Source organism: Pseudonaja textilis, chromosome 7 (genome assembly GCF_049901715.1).
Source record: "Pseudonaja textilis isolate UNSWEBS1 chromosome 7, rPseTex1.2, whole genome shotgun sequence".
NCBI lineage: Eukaryota > Metazoa > Chordata > Lepidosauria > Squamata > Elapidae > Pseudonaja > Pseudonaja textilis.
In genome coordinates, this window is record NC_141996.1 from 28,584,635 (window position 1) to 28,609,973 (window position 25,339).

The 25,339-nt window shown below is 36.7% G+C and overlaps 1 protein-coding gene across 5 annotated transcripts in view; it reads right to left on the reverse strand.

The window, feature by feature from the left end:
- GRAMD1C (GRAM domain containing 1C) overlaps window positions 1-25,339 on the reverse strand; it is a 66,447-nt gene that overhangs the window by 30,500 nt on the left and 10,608 nt on the right. For 4 of the 5 annotated variants that reach the window (XR_015744298.1, XR_015744299.1, XM_026708768.2 and 1 more), the window contains 5 exons: window positions 18,372-18,456; window positions 14,979-15,082; window positions 14,294-14,389; window positions 12,164-12,244; window positions 1,006-1,124 (listed from right to left, as the gene is read on the reverse strand). Coding sequence is in view for 3 of the 5 variants with exons in the window: in XM_026708768.2 (XP_026564553.1) it covers window positions 1,006-1,124; window positions 12,164-12,244; window positions 14,294-14,389; window positions 14,979-15,082; window positions 18,372-18,456 (485 nt within the window). In the remaining 2 variants the exon portion in view is untranslated. Of the gene's footprint in view, window positions 1-1,005; window positions 1,125-12,163; window positions 12,245-14,293; window positions 14,390-14,978; window positions 15,083-18,371; window positions 18,457-22,886; window positions 23,049-25,339 lie in introns of all 5 variants that reach the window. The other variant, XM_087937287.1, reaches the window with a different exon arrangement.

Here is a 25,339-nt window from a genome sequence, read left to right on the forward strand (position 1 = left end):
GTAGTACCATTATACTTTGTTACATTTTGTTGCATGAATGAGGGAAAAAATCCCTTTGCTTATCTACAGTTGCAATATTTTCCCAAATATCTTCTGTATAATTACTCACATCTAAGATGACTAGGCAAAAGGACAAACATAGGAAGTTTCTAGGATAGCTTTCTCCATACTAAAGCTCATCAGACATGATCTGTAGCTAGCCGCCATGGAACTTACTACTTTGGGATTGCAGTAGTTGAAATCCAAACTACATAGATAGTACTTGGTAGAACAAAGCCTAAGTAGAGGCTTGATTTGAAAGCAAAGTGTTTCTCAGCCAATGTCTAAGCACATAACATTTGTTGCTAGCTATTGTGAAGACTTGGGGCAGATGGCGGGCAGGGGAGAACAGACCATGTGGCCATGGGATAGAAAGCATGCTTAGTTCTGCTGTAGACATAAAACATAATAGTTTATAGCTAAATAAGTCTATATATGAAAACTTAATTTTAGAGAACAATGGTGATTTTGACAGAAGGGCCATTGAGTTTTGTTGGAGGAACAGAATTCAAGATAGTGACTCATTTCAGCTTCTGATAAGGTCTTAATTTGCCATCAGCATTGAAGGTTTATCGCCTACCTATTCAAGTGGACCAAAAAATTATACAACCTGAATTGATCTGTTCTTAATCCTGACAATACCATTGCATGCAAGCAACTATAGCAATGCCATATTTGTTGGGTTTATATAACAATCTTCTATAAACATTCTGTAAAATGAATCTTCTGTATATAACTGAACAATTTGCATATTCAAAAACATTTAAATACTACTGCTTCATTATGTAGTGACACCAAAGATAAAAAGTTTTCAGCAACCTGGATAGCAAGAATTAGTACCTAAAATATCCCTGACAGAATAAATTATACCAAGTTTATATTAATAGATGGTCCTATCAACAAAACACAATCTCCCAAAAGGCAAAAATCGCAGTATCGGTGTGGCAATCTATAGTATTTCCTTACCTTAATTGTCCATTCTCTTCAGATGATGAATAAATGCTTTCCATCTCTTCTATATTCAAGCCAAGCTCAGAGCCATAGCTCTGGTGGACAAGCTGCCAGAATTCCTGTTTGGTTAATTTCTGGAAAACAGAAGAAAATGTACACTAGCAACAATGGCAAGTTATTCACAAATTAATTAATTGATTGTTATCTAAGTCGATAAATCATTCTAATAATCTAAAAGGACTGTTACAAAAGAGCAATCAATAACCTCAATGTTAGTATACACAGACAGCTTGTTTTGGGGCTGCCAGAACTATTCAGTTTAGCCATCCCAATAGTCTTACCCCCCCCCCCCCAATCCAATTCCTGAAATAATACCCCAAGACATTTTAACTATTGAGAACAGCTGCAACTTCTTAACTCATATTAGTTGTACAACAAGGCCACAATCATTAAGTCAGCTGTCTTTGGTTCAGAAGCTTCTTCTCTCCTCAAATGTTAAAGAGGCCCTGATCAAAGACCTGTAGCAAAATAGAAGCAGAATAATGTAGACTTAAAAGCTATGCCTTCTCTAGACCTGCAGTTTCAGAATATTCCGCTGTTGTCCTAACCACTACTAAATTGTTTTCGTCTTTGCTATCTTATCAGGAGAACACCTGTGTCCTGTGCTGTGGAACAGAACACATATTTGACTTTCAATAATATTACATTTGTATCAAATTATCTTTCGGTAGTCTTGTCTTTGAGATTAAACATATAGCTCCTTCAATCCCTTTTCCAACACAGCACTTCATTATTTCTCTAATCACCCTCATTGTGGTATGTGGGAATGACCTTGGGAGACAGGGAGAAGAAATGCAACCAAAGAAATGGTCAGATAAAAGTCAACTTAGCCCACAACAGGAGTGGGATGGAACAAGCAGCTCAGGAACAACTCCATTCCTAATTTTTTGGGCTGTAAAGAGGATGTGAGGAGGAAAAATGTTGTTTCAAATTTTGCAAGGTTCCTGTTACATTACATTATAATACAATAGAATTCACTCATCTGGTCATGTTTCCTATCTGGTCTACCTCTCAAGATGATTGCCTTTCTCTGAACCCATTCTAATTTCTCTGAATCCTTTTAAAAGCATAAGAAGCAAAACTAGAAATTGAGCTCAAAGTTGGGGCTAACCAAAGGAATAAATATTACGATACTTTTGGGTCATATTTACTTTATAATATACTATTTTTCCAACCTTTTTCACAAATACCAATCTAAGCCAGATGCTATATGTGTTTTTCATTTTAGCTTCCTACATGAAGAATTTTACACTTGCTTCAGTTAAAGGCTATTCCTTTAACTTGTTAAAGTTTTGAATGTTATTTTTGTCTTCTAGGATAGTTAGCCAACCCAGTTTGGTTCATTTAAAAAACTGATACGGATTCCCTCCATTTCTTCATCCAAGGCATTAATAAAAATAGATGTTTAGACGACCCAGAACTAATCCTTGGGGGCCCATGCTTGATAATCTCTCTTGAATTTAATGAGGAACTATTGATGAACACTATTGAGCTACATTTTTGAGCCATTTTGATATATTCACTTAATTATTATGCCATCCACCTACACTAGCTTTGTCAAATGCCTTGAAGCTAAGATATATTGTCAACAGCATTCCCACAATCTATTAAGAATGTTATATGATTGAAAATGAGTCAAGGTTAATTTGGCAAGCCTTCTTCCTACAATTTATTCCACGTCATTAAATAATTTGGGGATTTCATAATTACATACAAGAAATCGGGGAAAAGAAAGTTGGATTTATGCTTCTTTCCAACTACACAGAACAAATAAAAAGCATACAAAATTATTTTTTTAACTTGGGCTCCTTATTAGTTTAATAGTAGTACTAAACCATAAACCACTTTCATGTCCACAGAATAAAATGTACCCTAATTAATAATACTGAATATGCCATGAATGCTAAATAGTTTATAAGAGTTAAGATCTATTTGAAGAAGTATATATTTAGATGTTTAACATGGATGTTCTTTATTATTCCCAAGGTTTATCTTAAGTTTTTATGATTGCAACACAATCCTACTATCAACACAATCCTACTATCATCATTATAAAATAATGAAAGCAGAGCAAACAAGCCATACAAATGATATGTAAGCAAAAATGCCTTTTACACAGTATTACACTAAATCACCTTAGTAGAATTAGCAAGGAATTTTTACAATAAATGGTAATACAGTGGACCTCATTATCTGCAGGTTTTGAGTATCCATGGTTAAAAAACAAAGATGCAAATAAATTGTCCGTAGTAAATAGTTTAGGTATTATCTGCGCTTTTAGATTTGCAGTTTCATTTCATCCATCATTTGGTGCATTTATAGAATTCTCCTTTGATTTCCTTTCATTTCATCCATCATACTGTTATCCTCTTTCTTTCTCTTTCTACTTCCCCACAGTAAAAATAAGTGAGGGGAGAACTCTGCTGAGTAAAGTGGCATATGACCACAGAAAATATTGCCCTTTATTAACAAATAAGGCAGACGGTTTTTCTACAGTTGTGGAATTTAAACCTCCATTTAGCTTAGGCTTAAACTCCTTTTATCTGCAGTTGCACTATCCATAATTGCATGGGCTTGCATGGTATGTTGAAGCAAAAATATGCACAAATAGTAGGATCCATTTGTAGTTATGTAATAATGTGAATTGTTTCCACATTATTACAAAGAGATTCGATAACCATTTGTCTGAAATGGTATGGTGTTTCCTGTCGGGTTGGACTAAATGACCTGCAAGATCCCTTTCAACTATGTTATTCTGTTATTTTCCTGAGATGTAAAACTGTCCCTCAGCCTTGGATTATACAAGAGTCATCAGAAATTGTGAAAAAGGTACCCTTGTATGCTATAGTTGACAGTCTAATACATAGAAATATTAAGCAGGATAAATAGGGAGTATGCATTGGCCTTCCCATTATAGATGAAAAGTAGAAGAGCAATATAAGAAATAAAGACAGGATAAAGTATTTAAGTCTGTTTTGAATGACAAGCAGAAATACATAGTTGAGACTGTACTCCAATTTTGCTGAGCATGCAACAAATAAGGACTCACTTGGAACAGATTTATTCTTGTGATGTGCTACAATCTTCACCATCTTTGGTACTCCCTGGATATGATGACTTATTTTCTTATGGATGAAGGTTATGAAATCTTTGCTTTGCTCCCACAATGCAAATAGTGTGGCTTTTGTTGCCACATTGCAATACACACTTACTGAAAATAGCTTAGTTTTGACTAAGCACTATGTATGAAACAAACCATTGCTTTAACCCATGTTTTAAGTTAAGTTAGAATTACACATGAATCAGGACAATATGGCTTATTCAATAAACCATAGTAAAACCTAACAGCAGCTTAGTATATGAAATGAACCCAGTAGCGACACTGTTATTATTCTGCAAAGATACCATATAATTAATGCATGACATTCAAGAAGGAAGATGTGATATACCCAGTCACCATAACATTTTCTAGTTTCTTAATAGTCATCAACAGGCATTTCAAACTGAGATCTCCCATTTATATCTGAAGATGTTAAGAACTGAATCTAGAGCTTTCCGCATTCTAAGCATGTATTAGATTATGGCCATCTTTTAATGATTTCCTAGTTATAAAGAAGCAGTATCAGTGCTTGCTCAAAGGCAACCCATACCATTGTGTCAATCCTACCCTTTGAAACACTATGGCTGTGTTTGTACAATTTGCTTATCCTAATTATTTACCTAATCACTTTCTGGATTTGCACAATCTCTAAAACCAAAACATATTAAATGTCCATAAAAAACAAAGTTAAAAGCAACCATAATTAATATACAAACATAGCTATGCTAGTAAAGTATTAGATAAACTTGATTAAGCCATGCAAATATTTTTGCTAAACACAAATAACGATGTTCTTCTTACTTAAGAATAAGAAAATGTAACTCTAATAGAAAAAAATCTATTGAGTCTAAAGAGACTATGGATTTAGAGCAACAGTTTTCTCCTGTAAGTCAGAGATCCTTTTTTCCTTCCAGATTCATTTAACTGCACTCCTCTGCATGCAAAAATATCACATTCATAGATCTGCAATACCAAAGCACAGTGAACTTCACTGTGATACTCAGGAAACTGGACAAATCATCAGGACAAAGTTAACAAAGGCAACTTCAGGGTTGAAGCAACTTTCCGTCACTGAAAATCAGCACTTCCTGAAGTGTCAGAATGCCTCCTCCTCAAGAAACCGGCAAGGTAGGCAAAATCTAATCTAAACTTACCTTGCCTGCACAGACGTTTCTATCAAATAATGGCAAAAACTATAGAGGTACCACTTCAAAACAATCAAAACAAAACTCCATTTTAAGAGAAAAGTGTTACATTTGTATAAAGTCTACTCCTGGCACTCGGAAAGCTGTTAAAAAGTGGGCAGGTCTGACTCTAATTCTGTAAGTTGTTCCTTGTACCAGCCCAGTTTCAGCTCCTCCCATCAAGGAAACAAATCTACAGCCTGTGAAGCAGCAGATTGAAATTTCTAAAGATCTGTCAACTGAGGCTTTTTTCTGTCTCTTGCACAGATTACCAGAATATGGATAAGATTGAAGTGATGTAGAGGGAAATTTCTCTTCTGCTCCTCTCCTAAGAACTGCATTAAGTTATTACAGCATCTCCTGGGAGTGATTTAAAAGCTTCATGTATGATAATGTTGCTAATAATCCCACTCAAAATTGACCAAGAGAAGAACCCAATCTACATTCCAAGTTGCCTCCTTATCAGATTTCTCTTTAACTCTTTTGCCATGATGCACATAGATACCAGTCCCACACCTCTGGAAAAACAAGCACCTTCAGTTTTCCCCTGAAAGTGATCAGCAGTAATAACATGCCATTTGATGTGACTGTCCCTCACCTTTACACTTTTTTTCCTGGATTGATGTGTATTGTTGATTGTTTATTAAACATTATTTTAAATGTGTGTTTATATTCTACACTTGATAACATTTGCTTCAGATACACTTGATAACATTTGCTTTCAGAAAACTGTTAACTCTGAAATATGAAACTGTATGCAGCATATTTAACAGAATAACAGAGTTGGAAGGAATTTTGAATGTTTTCTGGTCCAAGCCCCTGCCCAAGCAGGAGACCCTATACCCGTGATGGCGAACCTATGGCACGCATGCCGGAAGTGGTACGCAGTACGCAGAGCCACTTCTGCCAGCATGCGAGAGGTCGCCTGGAAGAGCCCCACTGTGCATGTGCATGCCCCCCTCACCCGACAGCTAACTGTCGGATATCTGGTGCACATATGTGGGGGTGGGGGTGTGCAGGAGATGCAAGTGCATTTGCAGAGACGTGGGGGGCATGGGGGTCTCACGCACATGCACAAAGATGTGTGGCACGTATGGGGGGTCACGTGCACATGCACAGGGGGTGTGGGGGGGCAGCATGCATTGCCTTCTTGGTGCTGGTATGCGAGTGTGCAAGTGCAATTTTCGGTACAGAAGCCCAACAAGGTTAGCCACCACTGCCCTATACCACTGCAGACAAATGGCTGTCTAATCTCTTCTTAAAAAGTCCAATGATGGAGCGAGCACCCACAACTTCTGAAGGTAAGTCATTCTACTGACTAATTGTTCTCACCTTAGGAAATTTCTCCTTAGTTCTAGATTGAATCTCTCCTTGATAAATTTCCATCTGTTACTTCTTGTCTTGCGGTCAGGCGTTATGGAGAATAGGCTGAACCCCTCTTCCCTGTGAAGCTCCTCAAAAACTGCTATTATATTACCCTAATCCTTCTTTTCGCTAGACTAGGCATACCCAGGTCCTATAGCTGGACTTTGCATGTTTTAGCCTCCAGTCTCCTAATCATTTTGTTGACCTTCTTTGCTTTCTTTCTACAGTCTCAACATCTGTTTTATATTGTGGCGAAAAAACCTGGATGCAGTATTCCAACTTTGGTCTTACCAAAGCAGTATAAAGTGGTACTAACACTTCATGTGACCTTAATATGATTCCTTTGTTGATGCGCCCTAAGACCACATTGGCTTAGTTTTTTTGTTTTGTTAGTTTTACCATTAGATAGTTAGTTTCACTTTTAGAAACCTTTGTGGGAGGAATGTATGTGTTTGCAAGCAAGTTTGTTATAAACCTACCCACCTTAAAAGATTATTAATTACCTGGAAACACTTGAATCTGAAATTTATTTAACTTTTTCTTTTCCTATTTTTTGAAATTTTTATAACATAAAAATATTATAGGTTGGGTGTATACAACACCTCACAAGAGTTCGTAATTATTTATGCAATTCCATCTTTCTTGTTATGTAACCTATTATTTTCCAAATATAACCAACCACTATAATAATGACATTTTAAAAAAAGAAAAAGCTGCATTGTTATCTTTCAGAATTCAAATGCATAATGCATTTTAAATTCTAGTCATTTCAAAAGAAAATACCTCGAGAGTTAATGACATCATTTCTTCAAAGCAAATGACATTGATGCTGTTCCTTGTGCTTGTTTGTATAGCCTTAAATCCTAACCTTAACATTAATCAATATGAAGTTGCAATCTTAGATAATAGCTTCCTGTAGCAAACTGTTTTAATGCTTCCATTCTTCATCAACGAATACACCATTTTAATTTATTTTAATAAGGAAATGGTAGTCCCTTTCATTTTTTCTTTCACTCTCTCACCCCTGAATATAAATGATACATTCAAGTAGAATGGCTGCCTATTTACTCCAGACTTCAGCAACAACAAACATGCGGCCGATTGCTTGAATGGTAGATGTCCAAAAATCATAAAACTTTTTGAGTAGAATCCAATGTACATTTACTTAAATGTAATTTCTATCAAGTTCAAAGGTAAGCCCATTGTGTGGATAGTATGTGTACATTGGATTGCAGTCTACAAGCACCACCCAGATTTACCCAGAAATTAAGGACTCATTAAATAAAATTTGCTTTCAAATAAAAACTGGATTGCATAATTTAAAAAGTATCATTCTAACCATAGAACTACTACATCAGTTCTGAATAAGAGTAACAAAGTTCTTGACAGGATTTGACTCAATTACTCTTTTTCTTGGTCAGGAATAATGTCATTATTTCTCCACCCACTCTCACTCAAAGCAGACTGTTGTTTTACCTAAGCATCTTGGTAGTGGTAATCCCAAACTACAACCTTTCTTGCCACAGTTCTTAAGTGAATCATTGCAGTTAAGTTAGTAAATTAATCTGATTAGAACTAAATTCTCAACTGAACTAGATCCTCAACTCACATACAAGGTATAAATATTGCTTGGTAACTGCCTAGGATATGCCCAAATAACCCCTTTGGGGATAATTCCCATTTCCCCAGTTTTAAGAACTACTTGGAGATAATGTTTTTAAAATCTTTTCTGAATTGGGGAAACCCTGCTTACATAAAGGTTTATTTAGGGAAATGGTACATTAACATTATTTTACTACTATGTAGTTTTTAAGTCAGCAATCTTTCAAGCTTGTAATCTTCTATACACAGAACACTATCTGAAAAATGCAGTCCATCCTCCAACGTTTGGATCTCAAAATGTGTTATGTGTAGTCCTCGACTCATAACCACAACTGAGCCCAAATTTCTGTTGATAAGTGAGACAGTTGTTAAGTGAATTTTATCTCATATTACAACCTTTCTTGCCACAATTGTTAAGTGTATCACTGCAGTTGTTAAGTTAGTAAATGAATCTGACTTCCCCATTGACTTTGCTTCTCAGGAGGTCACCAAAGGTAATCACATGATCTCAAGATACTGCAATTGTCATAAATATGAACCAGTTGTCAAACATGAATTTTGATCATGTAAATATATGGGTGCAGCAATGGTCTTAAGTGTAAAAAACAATAAGTAACTTTTTTCTGTGCCGTTGTAAATTTGAACAGTCACTAAATGAACTGTTGTAAGTTGAGAACTACCATACTTAATTGCAATTGTTAATATGACAGAAGAGGAATGTTATTAAAACATAACAAAAGTAACTATAGTAACTATATTTAACTTTAATTATAGATAGATATAAATACATGTTGTGTTTTGAACTGGCCCCATCCATTACTTCTTTTGAAGTTGTATCTCACCTAACCCAGAATAAGCTCTTCACTCATAATTGTAGGTTGAAATAATACATCTGATGGAAGCAAGGCCATGCAATATTTCTGAATTTGAAGTTTAGGATCAGGTGAAAAATTAGCCTAAGGAGGCAAGCAGGGAAGGCATAGAAAAACTGCTTTTTTTTTTGATGAGTGGTTTTGGAATTTCTCCTGATAAAAGCACTGTTTTAAAAACAATGTTTTTGAAGATGCCTCTGCAGACCTAGATGAGCTCACAGGTACTGTAATATCATATGTTAGCTTCTGCAAAGACTTATGTGTACCAACAAGGAATCTGCAAATATATAGTAACAATAAACCTTGGTTCTCAGCTAAACTTAAGCAGCTACATCGTTCCAAAGAGGAAGCCTACAGAAAAGGTGACAGAATGCTATACAACCAGGCCAGAAACATATTAACAAGAGAGATCAGAGCAGCAAAAAGAAGCTACTCTGAAAAGTTAAAGAATCAATTCTCAACAAATGAACCAGCAAACATGTGGAAAACTCTTAAAAACATCACTGGCTTCAGCAAACCTCCTTCCCAGGTAGAAGGAAATCAACAACCAGCAGATGACTTGAATGTATTTTACTGCAGGTTTGAAAAGAAACTACAGCCACCTATCTCCACAACCCACATCTTAAACACATCAACAACAGCCAAGCCTCCTACAACTGGCCCCAATCCATTGGGCTTACAACCTCTGGTGATCACAGAAAAAGAAGTGCAAGATCTATTACACAGACAGAAGCCAGGAAAAGCACCAGGGGCAAACAAGATAACTCCTTCTTGCTTGAAAGTCTGTGCTGACCAATTGGGCCCCATCTTCACCCGAATCTTCAACAGATCACTAGAAATGTGCTATGTTTAGCGTCGGCACACCATCCAGAAACCGATGGCAGGACTGAGAAAGTAATTGGCATCCTCGCCCAATACCTCAGATGTTTTGTAAATCAATGGCAAAACGACTGGGTGACCTATCTTCCATTGGCAGAGTTTGCCTTTAATAATTCTCGGCACACCTCCACCCACATGACGCATTTTTACGCAAACGTGGGTTACCATCCGAGGTTTTTCCCCCTGTCGATCGCAGATTCTCCAGTTCCAGAGGCACGAGACTTTTTGTCGGAGTTATATGCCATGCATCAATTAATTTCCAGACAATTGGAACGAGCAATAGCAGACTATAAGCATTTTGCAGATCGTTCGTGTCGAGCGACGCCTCCGTTGGCTATGGGTGACAAGGTGTGGTTGTCAATGAAACATCTTCGGGTTGATCGTCCGATTAGGATCGGTTGGATCATCGCTTTATTGGTCCCTTCCCTATCGAGGCGGTTATTAATCCAGTGACTTATTGGCTCACCCTACCGCGCTCCATGCACCCTGTTTTTCACCGTTCCCTGTTAGTACCTGACACCCCATCGTGTACTCTCTGTTCTCCAGAAGATACAGGTTCTCCATCCAGGCCCAGCACTGAACCTATTACGGATACTACAGTGGTCGGAATTTATGATTCACGATGGTTGAAGGGGCGATTCCAGTACTTCGTGGGGAGACTGGAAAATGAAACGGAGATTCGTTCTTGGCAGGATATGTCCAAGGTGCATGCCCCAGACCTTATTCGAATATATCATGCACATCTGGATCATCAGACTTGGGGGAAGGGCCCTGCGGTGAGGGATAGTGTTGTGACTCTGGGATTGGAATCTGTTCCGTTGGCAGATGTGAGCTCGAGCGAAGAGGATCTGGCAGTGAAATTTGAGCCTGCATTGGTGAGTGATTCTGAGGGCAGCCAGGATGAGGAAGTGGACTTGGCTATGAGAGACGAACCTAATTTATTAGAGCTGTCAGAGTCTTCTACCTCCCCCAAGTCTCCCTCTCTGATTATGCAGCAGCCGGTGGTAGATAATCAGGAAAATGGGCGAGAGGTTTCAGGAGAGGAGGAGAACTTGGAGGGATCCTGGCTTGATGTGAGAAATAGACGGAGATTGAGATGTCAATGTCAATTGGGAAGGAGGCGTCGAGCCGATAATTAATTGATGAGACTAACACGCCCCCTTAGGGGATAAAAGGAAATGGATTGGCTTGAGAAATTTGCCAGAAGCAAAGTGTCTTGTTAGAGCGAAAGTCTTGCGAAGATTCTCTGAGGCATTGTGATTTATAGGCACTTCAGGTTTGCCAAACAGATATCAGAATTACTGCTGAGGACTGGAAAAACTTCAGCAGTTATCTTGGTTGGGGTTTGTTTTTGGTTGCTTATATTTTTGGAACTTCAGAATTGTGATTGCTCACCTGTGGATACAGGTGAGGCATTATATATATATATATATATATATATATATATATATATATATATATATATATATATATATATATATGATAGATATATGTAAACATATACAAAGCCACACAAATTAGCCGTCATTCTTTCCCTTTTCTTGAACATAGATTATTCCTTGTAGAACTTAATCAAGATAAGGTTCAAAGTTTTCATACTAAAACACATCAAAGCAAGGAAAATTCTCAAACAGATGTCCAATATTTTTAAAATAAATTTCATTTGCCCTTGTTTTGTCAGATGTTAATTTGTGAATAAATAAAAAATATGTGGAAATTTAAAGTGCTAGTCATCATCCTGCCATTTCGATCTTATGCCATGATTAGAGATTTTAATTTTGGGCATTTTGTCTAACTCAAAATATTTTTTAAATAAATACTCAGGCCAAATCCATTTATTTCTAAAGTACACTAAGTCTACAATCCCTACTGCTCATATTTATTCATAGATTATAGAGTTTCAATTTTAAAATAATTATTATGTAAGAAAAAAAAACTATAAAAAAAGCTGTGAAATATCAAGGCAAATTACCATTGTATAAATACAAATGGTAAGGCAACAGTTTCAAAGATATCTTACTGGTACTATATTACTGGTATTGGTACTGTTAGATTACAGCATCCAAAATAAGTCAAGACCTCAGATATTTCCCAGCTAAATAAGAACTTACCTTCTCCAACAATGCATTTTGCCATAATCTAAATATGTTGAGGTAGGTTCGGTCTCTAGCACTGAAGGAAGTGAAGAAAAACTGCAGAACAAAATGTTAATTTGCATGAAAATTATTGAAAGTAATCTACAAGTCAGTCAACCCTATTTCAAATAAAAAGATATTAAGACAGAGGCAAATGATTTTTAGAAGTTTCTTAAGAAGGATTAAATTATACAGTCTTCAGCCATTTATCATCCTATACATATTTTCTTAGATAAAAGTTTCATTAAGTTCAGTCAGGCTTACTATTATTTATTCAATCTGTTTGTTTGCCTTTATAGCTACAGGGTATTTACTCCCAAGCAAATGGGTATGCTCCAAATTTATATTCACACTACCATACAAGTAAGTCTCAATAAACTTAATAGGTTCATGAGTTCCAAATGGGTATATAAAAGATATATAGTCTTTTATAGAGATAGATAGGCAGAATAGATAGATAGATAGATAGATAGATAGATAGATATAGTAGACAGATAGAGATATAGTCAAGTTCTAATGTGATTTGCAAATTATTACTATCATTATTTATCAATTTATTTGCCGCCATTGCCCAGCAATGCTAAATAATAATATTTTAAAATTCAAAACTTTCCTTTCCAGGTGCAACATAATAAAGCATTTTTAGCTCTTACATGCACATGTCCACATATTCTAAAAGCCTAGATGGCCAACGTTTTTTTGGGCCCCGTGCCAATAATTGCACGTGTGCTCGCTTGCACGTGCTCGCATGCCAGCACCCAGAATGTGCTGCCCCCCACGCCCCTCGCATGCACGCATGACCCCTCTTGTGCAGCACGCTTCTGCATGCAATTCCCCCCTTGCGTGCCATGCATCTGCGGATGTGCGCATGATTCCCCCTTGCGCACCATGCGTTTTTGCCCATCAGCTCTCATGCAGTGGCATGTGTGCACATGTACAGTGGGGCTCTTCCAGGCGACCTCTCACATGCCGGGGGAAATGGCTCTGCGTGCTAGATGCATTCCTGATTGAGACAGGAAGTGCCTCAACAGAAAGTAGGCACTCATACATTCCCAAACATTACTTTATCCTTCTTCTTCCTCCTTTCCCCGAAGCAGCAACCCTTTTAGATGGGTTGAGCTGAGAGAGAGTGACTGGCCCAAGATCACCCAGCTGACTTTCATGCCTAATTCAGGACTCGTGTTCACTGTCTCCTGCTGTCTTAACAGCATCTTAACTCCACACCAAACTGGTTTTCTTTAGTTTAGCTTGGGACAGTCTTCTCCAGACTACAGACTCGAACATCCTTCATCAGACACATAGTACAGGTGGTTCTCAATTTACAGCAGTTCATTTAGTGACTGTTCAAAGTTACAAACTAAAAAAGTGACTTATGGCCATTTTTCACACTTATGACTGTTGCAGCATCCCCATAGTCATGTGATCAAAATTCAGATGCTTGGCAACTGGCTCTCATTTATGATGGTTACGGTGTCCTGGGGTCATGCTATTTTGCAACCTTCTGACAAGCAAAGTCAATGGGGAAGCTACATTCACTTAACCACCATGCTACTGACTTAACAATTGCAGTGATTCACTTATCAACTGTGGCAAGAAAAGTGGTAAAATGGAGCAAAATTCAGTTAACAACAGTCTCACTTAGCAACAGAAAGGTTTCGTTCAATTGTGGTAATAACTCAGTCACTACCTGTAATGGCCTGTAATGGCCAAATTGGGAAATTGTAGACCTATAATTTTGGAGAACTTGATGAGAAGAAAAAGATAATTTGGTATAGTGGTTAAGTCACCAGGCCAGAACCCAGGAGACCATCATTCTAGTTCAGCCTTAGGCACAAAGACAGCTGGTTATCTTGGGCCATTCATCCCAAAGAAGGAGACAATAGCAAGCTGAAAACATTGTAAGAAAACTTCTCTGACTAGTCTAGGCAGTCATTAGGAATCAACACTAACTTGAAGGCATATGCATACACATACTCAGTAGGAAAGCTAACTAACAAGAAAGACTGGCTTTGTACCAGAAGGGAGGGAGGGAAAGAGAGAGGGAGGAAGGAAGGAAGGAAGGAAAAATGTCTCCATTAAACAGAAATACAAGTAAGAATACTGTACCTTCTCCCCTTCTGTAGCAATTTGGATAGCATTTGGAATAAGCCGAGCTGTTTTCTCTTTTGTCATGAAGGTTATGTCCTTCAAAGCGATAGAAATCTGAAGTTTGAAATACACATAAAATAAGGCATCTAAAAGCTAATGCTGAAACTACAGAAACAAAATACTAAAATGACTATAATTAAAGCAAAGGTTTTCACGTGCTTTCATCTAATTCAGCATTACTATTCAAATCAAAACCCTTCCTTTAAACAAATTGGAAGAGTAGAGTTAAAACAACCTAAACAGATTGTGTTTCTTTTTTTTCTTATGAAAACTGTACAAACTAAGATAGAAAACTTATCATAAAAATGTAAACTTAAAATTCTTAGTGTGAAAATATACTACCTGTACCAATACTCTCAGTACATATGTATCAGTGGGATTCAATTTTTTTTTTACTACCGGTTCTGTGGGCGTGGCTTGGTGGGCGTGGCAGGGGAAGGATACTGTAAAATCTCCAGTCAGCAGTAGCATTTGTCAGTTCTCCGAACTACTCAAAATATCTGGTACTGGTTCTCCAGAACTGGTCAGAACCTGCTGAATACCACCTCTGATATGTATGAATGTGTATAAGTATTTATGTGTACATAAAAATATACACAATGTATTTTGGACACACACATTTCTTAAAGTACATAGGCCTTACCATAGTCTCCCATCTGAAGATGTTACTGTAGAAACAGATCCAGTTTTCAGACAGATATAAGCGTCCTTGAAGGAGGATATCTTTTTGGAGGGCACAGGCATAATCTAAAGAAAAACATTACATTTTTATAACATTTTAAAAGTGTAACCAAACACTTAATTAAGTTCATCAATAATTATTTTTATTCATTATTTATTTGTTGACTATTTTCGTACATTGCCTATACATTTTGTTTTGAACAGCTTCAAATATAGATCCCTGATTTTTACATGCATCTTAAAACATACTTTGATGTTAGCTTAAAGTCAAGATTGCCTAGGGACAAAACTAATTTTGAACGGAGAGCCTATTATGGCTGTGAACTCATTGGACATTATTATAATTTGCAATCTTCTATCTCATAACTCAGTTCAGGAGAAACTAGATTTTTTTTACAGCAAATGGTGTGGTGTGTACTATAATTGACTCTAATGATTCCAAAAAGGTGGCTTCACTTAAACTTCTCACTCCTTAACGGATTTAATTTTCTCATCTTCTATCAGCTATGGCACTCTTAGATATGTGAGTCTAAATTATTATCAAAAGCAATAAACTAAGCTTAAGAATTAAATTAACCCTCAAGAAAGCTCCCTAAATTTAACAATTACATCAATTTCAAGCACCTTTTCTCAGCTATATTAGAAAATACTGTAAATATTAAGAAAGAGAGTTTTAAATTACAATTTTCAGCTTCTAAATTCTTGCTGTGTTAACTGTAAAACATGATTCAATGGATAAAGCCAAAGGATTAAAAATACACAGAGTAAGACAAAGATGCACACTTGCTTACATAATTTAATTACAATATTTGCATGAAATGGTTGCAGATGTAGTGGCTGGGAACATGAGTGTATACAGACTTTTGGATGCAAAAACATCATGTTGATTGAGATTTGGAATGATCTGCAGTCATGATTATATCATGTAGTTAGGAGCATAAATCTATCAAAAACCAACGTAGTTGTGTTTGACAGGGAAATGGAATGGGTAACTGCAAATTATACATAAATGGTGAAAAACCAAGCAAATAAATGAATGCATGTTTCTGGGAATATTTATTAAAGATGGAAAAATGCAAAATGCAAATGTTGGTAGAAACAGCATTAAAGGAAAATGTTGGCCTACGTTGCTGGGAATGTAATGGGAATGAGTTGCTGTGTAAAACAAAAAGAGAAAGACTCTAGAATGAATTTGCCCTGAAAAAAAGTAGTTGAATACAAATATGAGTAAACCATGTGAAAACAAATGAAAGCAATGTATAGGTACGGTGGTTTTCAAGGATGGAAAGATATGGAAAAGTATAATGAATAGTGTTGGTATAAAAAAGATGTACTTCTCTTTTCTTATCTCATATCTTTAATTTCTTTGGTTACTGCCTCCTATTTGTTTGGTACATGTTGCACAATGTCTTTAACCCAAAGGGGAACAGCATGATGAAAGTGTGCATATGTATATATGTATCTCTTGTGGTAGGCAGAATCTGTGTTTGGCTTCCATAATTTAAAAGGTGGCATGGTAATCCATCTGTGTTAATATTGCTACTTAAAAAATATCAGCTATAAAAAGGAAGTTTTCTGACATTATATTTGGCATAGTTACTGTTATAAGTAAAACGGGACATCAAGCCTATTGTGAGTTTTAAGATTCAGAGTCAGGATTTTAACAAGTTGTGGATCCAGAATCATAACTCCTGTCTCCTTTTACCTGGGAGCTACACAGGTTTCATATTCTTTTTGTGCTGCAAGAGTTTATCAAAAAAGAAATTACTTCTGATCATTATATAAGTGTTAAGAGGAAGGACTCACTTCAAGGAATCCTAAGTTTTTCTTCTTGTTTCTAAAATGGCCACAGTTCTTTTTGTTCTTAGAATAACAGAGTTGGAAGGGACCTTGGAGGTCATCTAGTCCAACCCCCTGCTCAAATAAGAGTCTATACCAAATATTAACCTCTACCTAGGATTGAGGATTGAGGATTGAGCTCACAGCCTTCTTGAAAATACTCTTAAAAATGAAAATAAATATTTACAAGTGCTAAGGAATTTCAGAGTATATTTCTCTCTTAAAAAAAAAATCACCAGCAATAACTTCAGACTCTGCATTACATGATAAATGGCTAATGAGCTTGCTTGTGAAACTAGTTCCAATTCACAACACTCCAGACTATCTGCTGTGTCTGGCAGACTGCATACATTCTCAAAACACATTCACTTATCTCAAATAGAGAATTGACATCATCAGTAAGGAGAGCGATATGCTTTAAATCATGTTTATAGTCAGATTCCATGAGTCTTTTTAACAAAAGGAATTCAAATTGTTGGGGTTTGTTTTTGATTTAAAAACAAGAGAAACTCTGAGCCCAAGGCTGGACATCATGGAATTCATTTCTCCACAGCCTTAGAATTAGCTGACTGGCATTTGTAAGCGAGGAAGGGGAAACTAGGAACAGCAGAACCAGGGATACAACTCTTTCAAGAGTTATTTTTAAAGAAATATAAAAAGATTTGGTTAGGAATCTTCAATTAGTCATTTGATTTATTTTGATGCATCCACACTAGTTAATCTTTTATGGACTTTTGTCTTCTATCTCTATATAAATTGGGGGATAGAATACAGAGGATTATATTTTGAATTATGTTAATGAATATAGCTTTACAGACTAATATTTTCCTTGATAAAACTATAATTCTGTAAAATACAAAATCAAACAATAAGCAGTTTGTAACTGACTAGCACCATCCTGTGGTCTGTGAATAGCATTACATATTATTTTAAATTCTGTGTGTACTTCTAAGTTAACAAGTTGTTGCCTCTCTGTTTTCCTTAACTTTGAATATCGGAATTATGATATTTATAAATAAGACATTTACATAATTGACTTTTTCTAATTTCTTTTAATTGATTTTGTTTCTTTCTTGTAAAATTGGCTCATCTGCCATATCCGGGGAAGAAATGGGCTAATATCCTTCTTACATGCCTCAATTCTACAGAGTCAGAGGCACAACTGTAAATTTTCTTTTCCTTTTTAACTATAGTCCATATTAATAAATATTTACATGTCAGGTCCAAAACTAAGAATGATACATGGTGATTATTCCAAGCAGAGTTCAGACTGACCATTCTACTACGTGCATCTACAATATGATCTAGGGAAGGAATTGATTGAGGGAAGGAAGCTTCCTTCACCCTCTTTTTCTCACACATAACACCTGGACTGAGTTCTCTTACTCCTCTGGAATGCATCCCTTGCCTCCTGAATCCACCTCCTTATTTCATTTCATCACATTACCTAAACTTTATATTGGAAAGTTCAATTATATTTTACTGCCTTTCTACTCAATAATGTAATTTTTCTTACCCACTACGAGCCTTTCCAAATCTGGCAGGTGTGAGAATTGTTTCTTGAATTCTTCATTACGATATTTGTAAGTAGAACTTGAGATCTGCAAAAATAATGAACTTTAAGAACAAATCCAACTTTCATTTGATTTACTAGGGACAATGCTACATTCTGAGTACTGCCAGGAAGGGTTATAGAAATTATTTTGGACTATCAGGGGTTTTTTTAGTTGATAATTTAGTGTTTTCTAATATCTTCTATTTTTTATTTATAGTATTGCTATTGAAAGAGGATACAGAAAAACGTTTCAAACATTGGTACAGACTAAACAAGATAATTAAAAGCATGCACTTATACATTCAAACACACATATAAAGGAAATAATCAATTTCCAATACTGCAAGAAAGATTCTTTCAAATCAAAGGCTATTTTATTCTTTTAACAGACTGATTTGGCCATTTTTCTTTGTATGTGGGGAAAAACCCAAGGCAATATAGATAAAAATAAAAAATCTGGGGAGCTAGCATTCCATAAGTCCATATTCGTTAGCTCTTAATATTCCTATTGTAGCTCACCTTAAACCTTTATAGCATTGTGTCTTTTTCCAGTGAACTGAATACAAACGTTTTTTAAAAATGCATTTAAATAAGCATATGGATCTTTTAAGTAAAGAATACAGGTTATCCACTCTTATCTCAAGAAAAGATTGTGGAATGTGAAGTAGCTCAAATTACATTTTTGCTTTTTTAGAGGCATGATATGCACCTTGAGAGTAATCCACAAGTTGATTTTTCCATGCACAGCAATTGTTGTAAAGAACCCATACAGAATGGAAGGACAAGGAAATACTTTTTAACACAACTGCTCAAACAATTAAAAGGCAACTTTCCCATCCCTAATTATGAGTGTTTCCATATACCTCAAGAAGACATAAATAGAATTAAAACAATGTACGATTATATTTTCCCATTTTGTTACAACCATAGCCATACAATAATGAAACACACACACACCCTCCATATCTTCCCGCTTCATCATTTCTTCTGATCCTAATATAGTGCACTCCTAAACTTCCACTAATTGGAGAAGGGAAAAATACAAGACTCTGCAATTCTGCTTGGAAAATAGTAAACAGCATTGGAAGAGAAATCAGTATCAAGCAAACTGTCACTGCTCTGTAGATTCCCTCAGGTTTAATCTGCTTTTCCTTCAGATAAAAAGAAAACTACAGAATGAACACAGAAACCAGGCTAAAGGGAACTCTGGGTAAATTTCTCTGACCTGACTACCACAGGAGGCTCTGTTCTATCTCCCAAATATTCCAAATTGATATGTGCTAAAAGGGACAGCAGCATTTAGAAAAATCTCATGGAGCATGTAAAATGGCATCTCCTCTGCTCCCACTCACATTATAGTGGAAAACACAGCCATACATTTCTTTTGGTCAAAGTAGAAAAATATACAGTATATTAACAAATTTGAGACAAAAACAGGAATATGTAACTGAGATAACCTTTCTTTCAAGGTGTAAATCAATCTTCCCATTTTTTACAACTTAAGTGTGCTACTCTTTGAAAAGAGCATCAGACAAATGATTTAAAGCAGGTTTAATGCTCTTCCAGAAAAATACTAGACACAGATTTTTAAGGAGCTTGCATAATTAAAAGAAGTCCTGTGGTGAGATTGGTGGCAAATAAATTTAATAATAAATAATACCTATATGGTTCTTTGTGAAGCCAGTGGGTATGTATCATTTATATAGTTGCCCACTTCACATAGTGACACTATCTTTTATACAGCCTGCCCCAAATAGTTTTGAATAGCTATGCCAAGTGATTTGAAGGAGGGCATAATCAGCAACACCGAAAAGGGATCAGTGTTCCAGCATTGTAAATCAGGTGTTTCAGGACATTCTGATAACAAGGATTGTGCTGAACAAACAGGAATGCTAAAGATCAGTCCACATGCTTACTGTAAATGAGACATGTATTCCATACATTCATGGAATCCAAGTGTGGTGCAGTCTTTGTGAGATACCTGGAGAAAGGTCTTGCTCAGCGATCTGGAAACAGTTTGATCCTGTTGAACCTAAGGAAATGTACAAGGTCCTCAGTGCTATCAACGCAACCATTTTTCAATAGGACCCTTGCTCCTCCTGTTTGGTAAAAGTTTCCAGGACAGTGAACAGCAGGTTCATGTAGTGATAAATTCCTTACTGCAAGAGGAGATATTCCCAACATCTTTTGGTTTGCCCTTTCCTAAAAAAAAAGATTCCTCTTGCCTGGACAATTTTTGTCCATTCTCCGATCTTTCTTTTTTAGGGAACGTGATAGAAAAAGTAGTTGTTTAGCAGCTTCGGAAGGTCCTGGATGAAACAGATTTCCTAAACCGCTTTCAGTCAGGTTTCAGGCCCAGCTATGGGACAAATCATCCACTGGTCACACTTATGATCTCTGGCAAGGGCAGAATGGTAGTGCAGCCATCTTAGCTCTCCTTGACCTGCCCTACTCATGCCAGCAGAGATGGCCTGTTGAGGATCCCATCATTCAAGAAACTCCAACTGGCAGTTGTAGTGCTGGTCCAAGATAAGGCTTGCCGCCATCCTCCTATCCTCCTGCTAAGACCTCAAGACCTGGTTCTGCTGTTTGGCCTAGGGACCCAATAAGAAAATACCACACTGGATGTGGCTGCTGGACTAATTAGCTGATCCCATTCCCCCACTCCATGCTTCCTACCCTCCCCCCCCCCATCTTTTAATTCATGTTATGGTGTTTTCATTGTTTATTTTCATTGCTTCATTGCTTTGCTATTGTTATGTTTGCATTTTTTATCTTTCCATCCCCCATCCCATTTTACTGTTGTAAGTTGCCTAGAGGAGCCCCACAGCGAAATGGGGGGCAAGTAAATTTAACAAATAAATAAAAATAATAATAAATTCTAAAAATGATTAGTCAGGTTTCTTTGTTTCATGATTTGTAGAAAATACATGGATCAACTGAGCCTTGATTCAGTGATCTGACTGCTGTGAAGAGTTATAAGATAGGGCATTCCTGTACTTTCTGTGTTAATTTTTTGTTGTTAGTTTAAGAGAAGTTTCACTGCCCATCCAGGCAGCTTGCTCAGTCAGAGCAAGGCAGTTAGGCAGAGAGTCATTGCAATGTACCAACTCTACCTGGATGATTGAGAATTGAGGCTGGTGTGGCAGGAATTGGTACATTCTAACAACTCTCTGCCTAACTGCCTTGATCTGACTGAGGAAGCTGCCTGGATTGCAGTGAAACTTCACTTAAACTACTGTAACAACAAAAATTAAACCAGTTGCAATGATTCAACCGTCAAACAACCTTCAGACAACTCTACCTAAACGATTGAGAATCTTCACTGATACTAAATAAAGTCTTCTGTAGATGACATTCTGTGGAGAGCCATAAGGAATGAAGGGGAAGGGGATGAGGATACCAAATGTGACACATCACATTATTTACTGACTTGGCCATCATCTTCATGATTCATCTTTAGTTTATATCATAGGTACAATTACTTTCTTACCAACATAGCTATTGGACATTATGGGTGGGTCATGCATGGAAATTTACCACTAGTTGACAGCTCATAAACTTTATAATATTTGCTATCAGGATTTAGACATAGGGGGTGCTATTTGCTTTGCATATATTTTACTCTTAAGTCTATACTTTAAACTGAATTCCTAATTTCCTTACTGGAATTTGGTGGACTTTGATTGTGGTGCAAAGAAATCACTTGCTTATTTTGAATGTATGTGGTATGTGTGTGGTGGCCTCAGATCCCTCCCTCCCCCCCTCCCTCCCTCCCTCCTTCCCCCTCTCTCTCTCATTTCTACTGACAATATCCCCTTTGGTTCAGCCATCATATATGGCAAGAGCAATGTGTTTACTTCCTTGCTGCGCCTAAATAAAGGAATACTTTATACAAATAGTTAAATGTTCCCAAGCTTCTGGGAATGCTACCCAAATACCATAGTTCCAAACCACGGTATTTGCCACACTTCACCTTAGGCTACCTCCTTCACCATAATTTCCTTCATCTTGAGCACTATGGACAAAAATCAGGATGGTATGTAAAGGGCATAGAGAATAGCTTTGAAGGACAGGAAGAAGAGATGATAAAAGTTGAAAGGAGCTCAGGCCAAGGAAATAAGATGAACACAGCAAACATCTTAGACAAGCCTCCATCCCCCAGTTCACAAATATAAAGTGAGAAAGGGAAAGCACATTCAGAGCTGCAATAGCTGTTACAATAAACAGTAGTCCTGACCTACAGCACATGGCATTGCTTTCTTAGTCTGCTTTGCCTTGTTGTGCTGACATGCTACAATCATCTTTGCTTCAATTCTCAACATTTATCAATCTGGTGAGGATTGGACCCCAGCGATAACTGGAGGGTAATCCGTTTGTTGCATTTCGTATATTGAACTGACTTTTAACATCCAACTTCTTCCCAATCACTAATGGAAAAGTGTTTCAAGAGTTCAGTCTGGATGCTTTACTTACAGGAATTTTCCATGACTCTTCATTTCCCCAGAGTTGCTCTGGGAAGAGCAGTCTCTTAAGCAGAAGGTATTCTTCCTGTGGGGCACTGGCAGATAGAGGTCTGGACATTAGTGAGATTTGGTCTCCGTCTATGGCCTACCCTCACTCTTACTTGTGTAGAGACTGGAGGAGAAAGATTTTGAAACATTTCAGATTAACTATGCACCAATTGGACAAGAAAGAGTGTGACCAGGGAAAACAATGCTCAATGTAATCAGATACCTGTGTAATTAATTATTTTTCTAAGATGCAGATCAACATATTAGTAGTGAATGCAGAAATATCATTCTTCACCCAGAGAAGCAAAATACTTGATGCTGAATTGTAAGATATGGACATCAGATGTTGAATAATACGAAGACAAGTAAAAAAAAAGGTTATCGTGTGTAATAATAAAGGAGAATGGGATATTCCTTCTGTATTAATATTAGTATTTTTTCTTATTAAGATTCTTACCTGTAATCCTGTGCTAAATGTCCAAAGACATCATAATGTCTTTGGATTTGGGAAATGGATATTTTCAGTAGCTGCATCCAAATTTACTAATCCTCTCAAGGCAGAAACCTACTGTGCAAATGTGTTAATAGTATGGCTGCCTGGTAAATTCTTCCTACTGTATAGTAAGTAAGACTAGTAAGTAAGTAAGTCTTAACTCTGGAGAAACCTTTTAGCTTAGTTTCTTTGAATGTTTTTAATGCTTCTCAATTTATATGCCCTGTTTTTATAATTTTTTTTCATAAAATCATACAGTTGGAAAGGGCCATAGAAGTCATGTAGTTCAACTCACTTTCTGTGTAAGATCCGGTACAGCTTATCTGACAAAAGAGTATCCTGATTCTGTTAAAGACATCTAGTGAATAACTCATCACATCTGTGGCAAGCAGATTCCACTAGCTGACAGTGTATAGTCAGGATGTCTCTTCTGAACCTTCCCTTTGTAGTGATAACTTAATGGTTTTGATCTTGTTCTCTGAGGCAACAGAGAATACCTTTATTCGCTCTGATATACCAGATAACTTGAAGAGTTGTATCTCTCATTAGGCATCTTTTCTGTACACAGATTGAAGATTCTTCTCAGTGCTTGGTTTCTTCTGAATTTACTCCAATTTGATACTATCCTTTTAGCTATGGTGCCTAGAACTGCAATACTATACTCCAAAGGGATCTGAACAAGACAAAATTTACTGGAAAAATTACTTCCTGTAATCTGGATCCTATGTTCTTGTTATTGCACCCCAAAATAATATTTGCCTTTTTAGTAACTCTATCATACTCTCCCTCTCACACACACACCTTACATATTTCCTTTTAATGTGTGAAACTTGACATTTTTCCTGTTAAATTCCATTTTATTTATTTAAGTCCACTGCTCAGGCCAGACTTGATTTTTTTGGACATTATATTTTGCATCTGATATATGAGCCTTTCAATCTTACATGATCTGCAAATCTAGAAAAAGCAAAGCAAAGCACAGGACCCAGGGCAGAGAATTGTGGTGATCTACTTAATAATTCCTTCCAAGTTTAAGTAGAGCCACTAGTGAATCAAGTGTGATTCTATCTAAGTAGTGTTATATTTTACTATTGTCTTAGCAAAAATATAAGGCACTCTGTTGAAGGTTTGGCTGAAGATCAGATATTCTGTGTTTAATTATTATACTATTGTTACTTTTTTCAGTAAATTCTTAAATATATGGAAGTCTGTCAGATTATAAAATCAACCTCAAGAAGGGGAAGATTGTAATGGTTTACCAAACAAAAGCAATAAAGTTGATTGGGGGAGCTGGAGGCCAAAACTCATGAAGAATGGTTGCAGGAATTAGGTGTGTCTAGTCCTATGAAGAGAAGGACTAGGAATAACATAATAGCAATCTTCCAATATCTAAAGGGCTACCCCGAAGAAAAGGAATCAATCTATTCTTCAAAGCACTTGAAGGCAGGATAAGGAGCAATAGTGGAAGCTGATCAATGAGAAATTCAACTTAGAATTAAGGTATAATTTTTGAAACAAAACAGCTGAAGTCATAACGATGAAAGCAAAATCGTCCCCCAGGTTCTGTCTATTTTGAGCAGGAGAAAGACATCACAACCCTTGCAGAAAAGGGAGCTTTTACTCATCTCACCCCTTTCCTTGCCTACCCTTGGGTGCCTACTGGATCAGGGACAACATTTCAAATTTCCAAGCATCCCATTTTATCTTAATTTCCTCCCAACTACTTAGTATTCCACATTCTTCCCATAATCTGTTGCCATTGCTACTTTGAAAACATTACTCTTGATTGAAGATTGGCCTTATAAAGAGAAACTCCAGTTGTTATAAATCATATAGAAAGCAAATAAGGGAATAATGCTGAGGGAATCTTCCTTGACAGAATTAAATAGTTTACAACAGTATTTCTCAACCATGGCAACTTT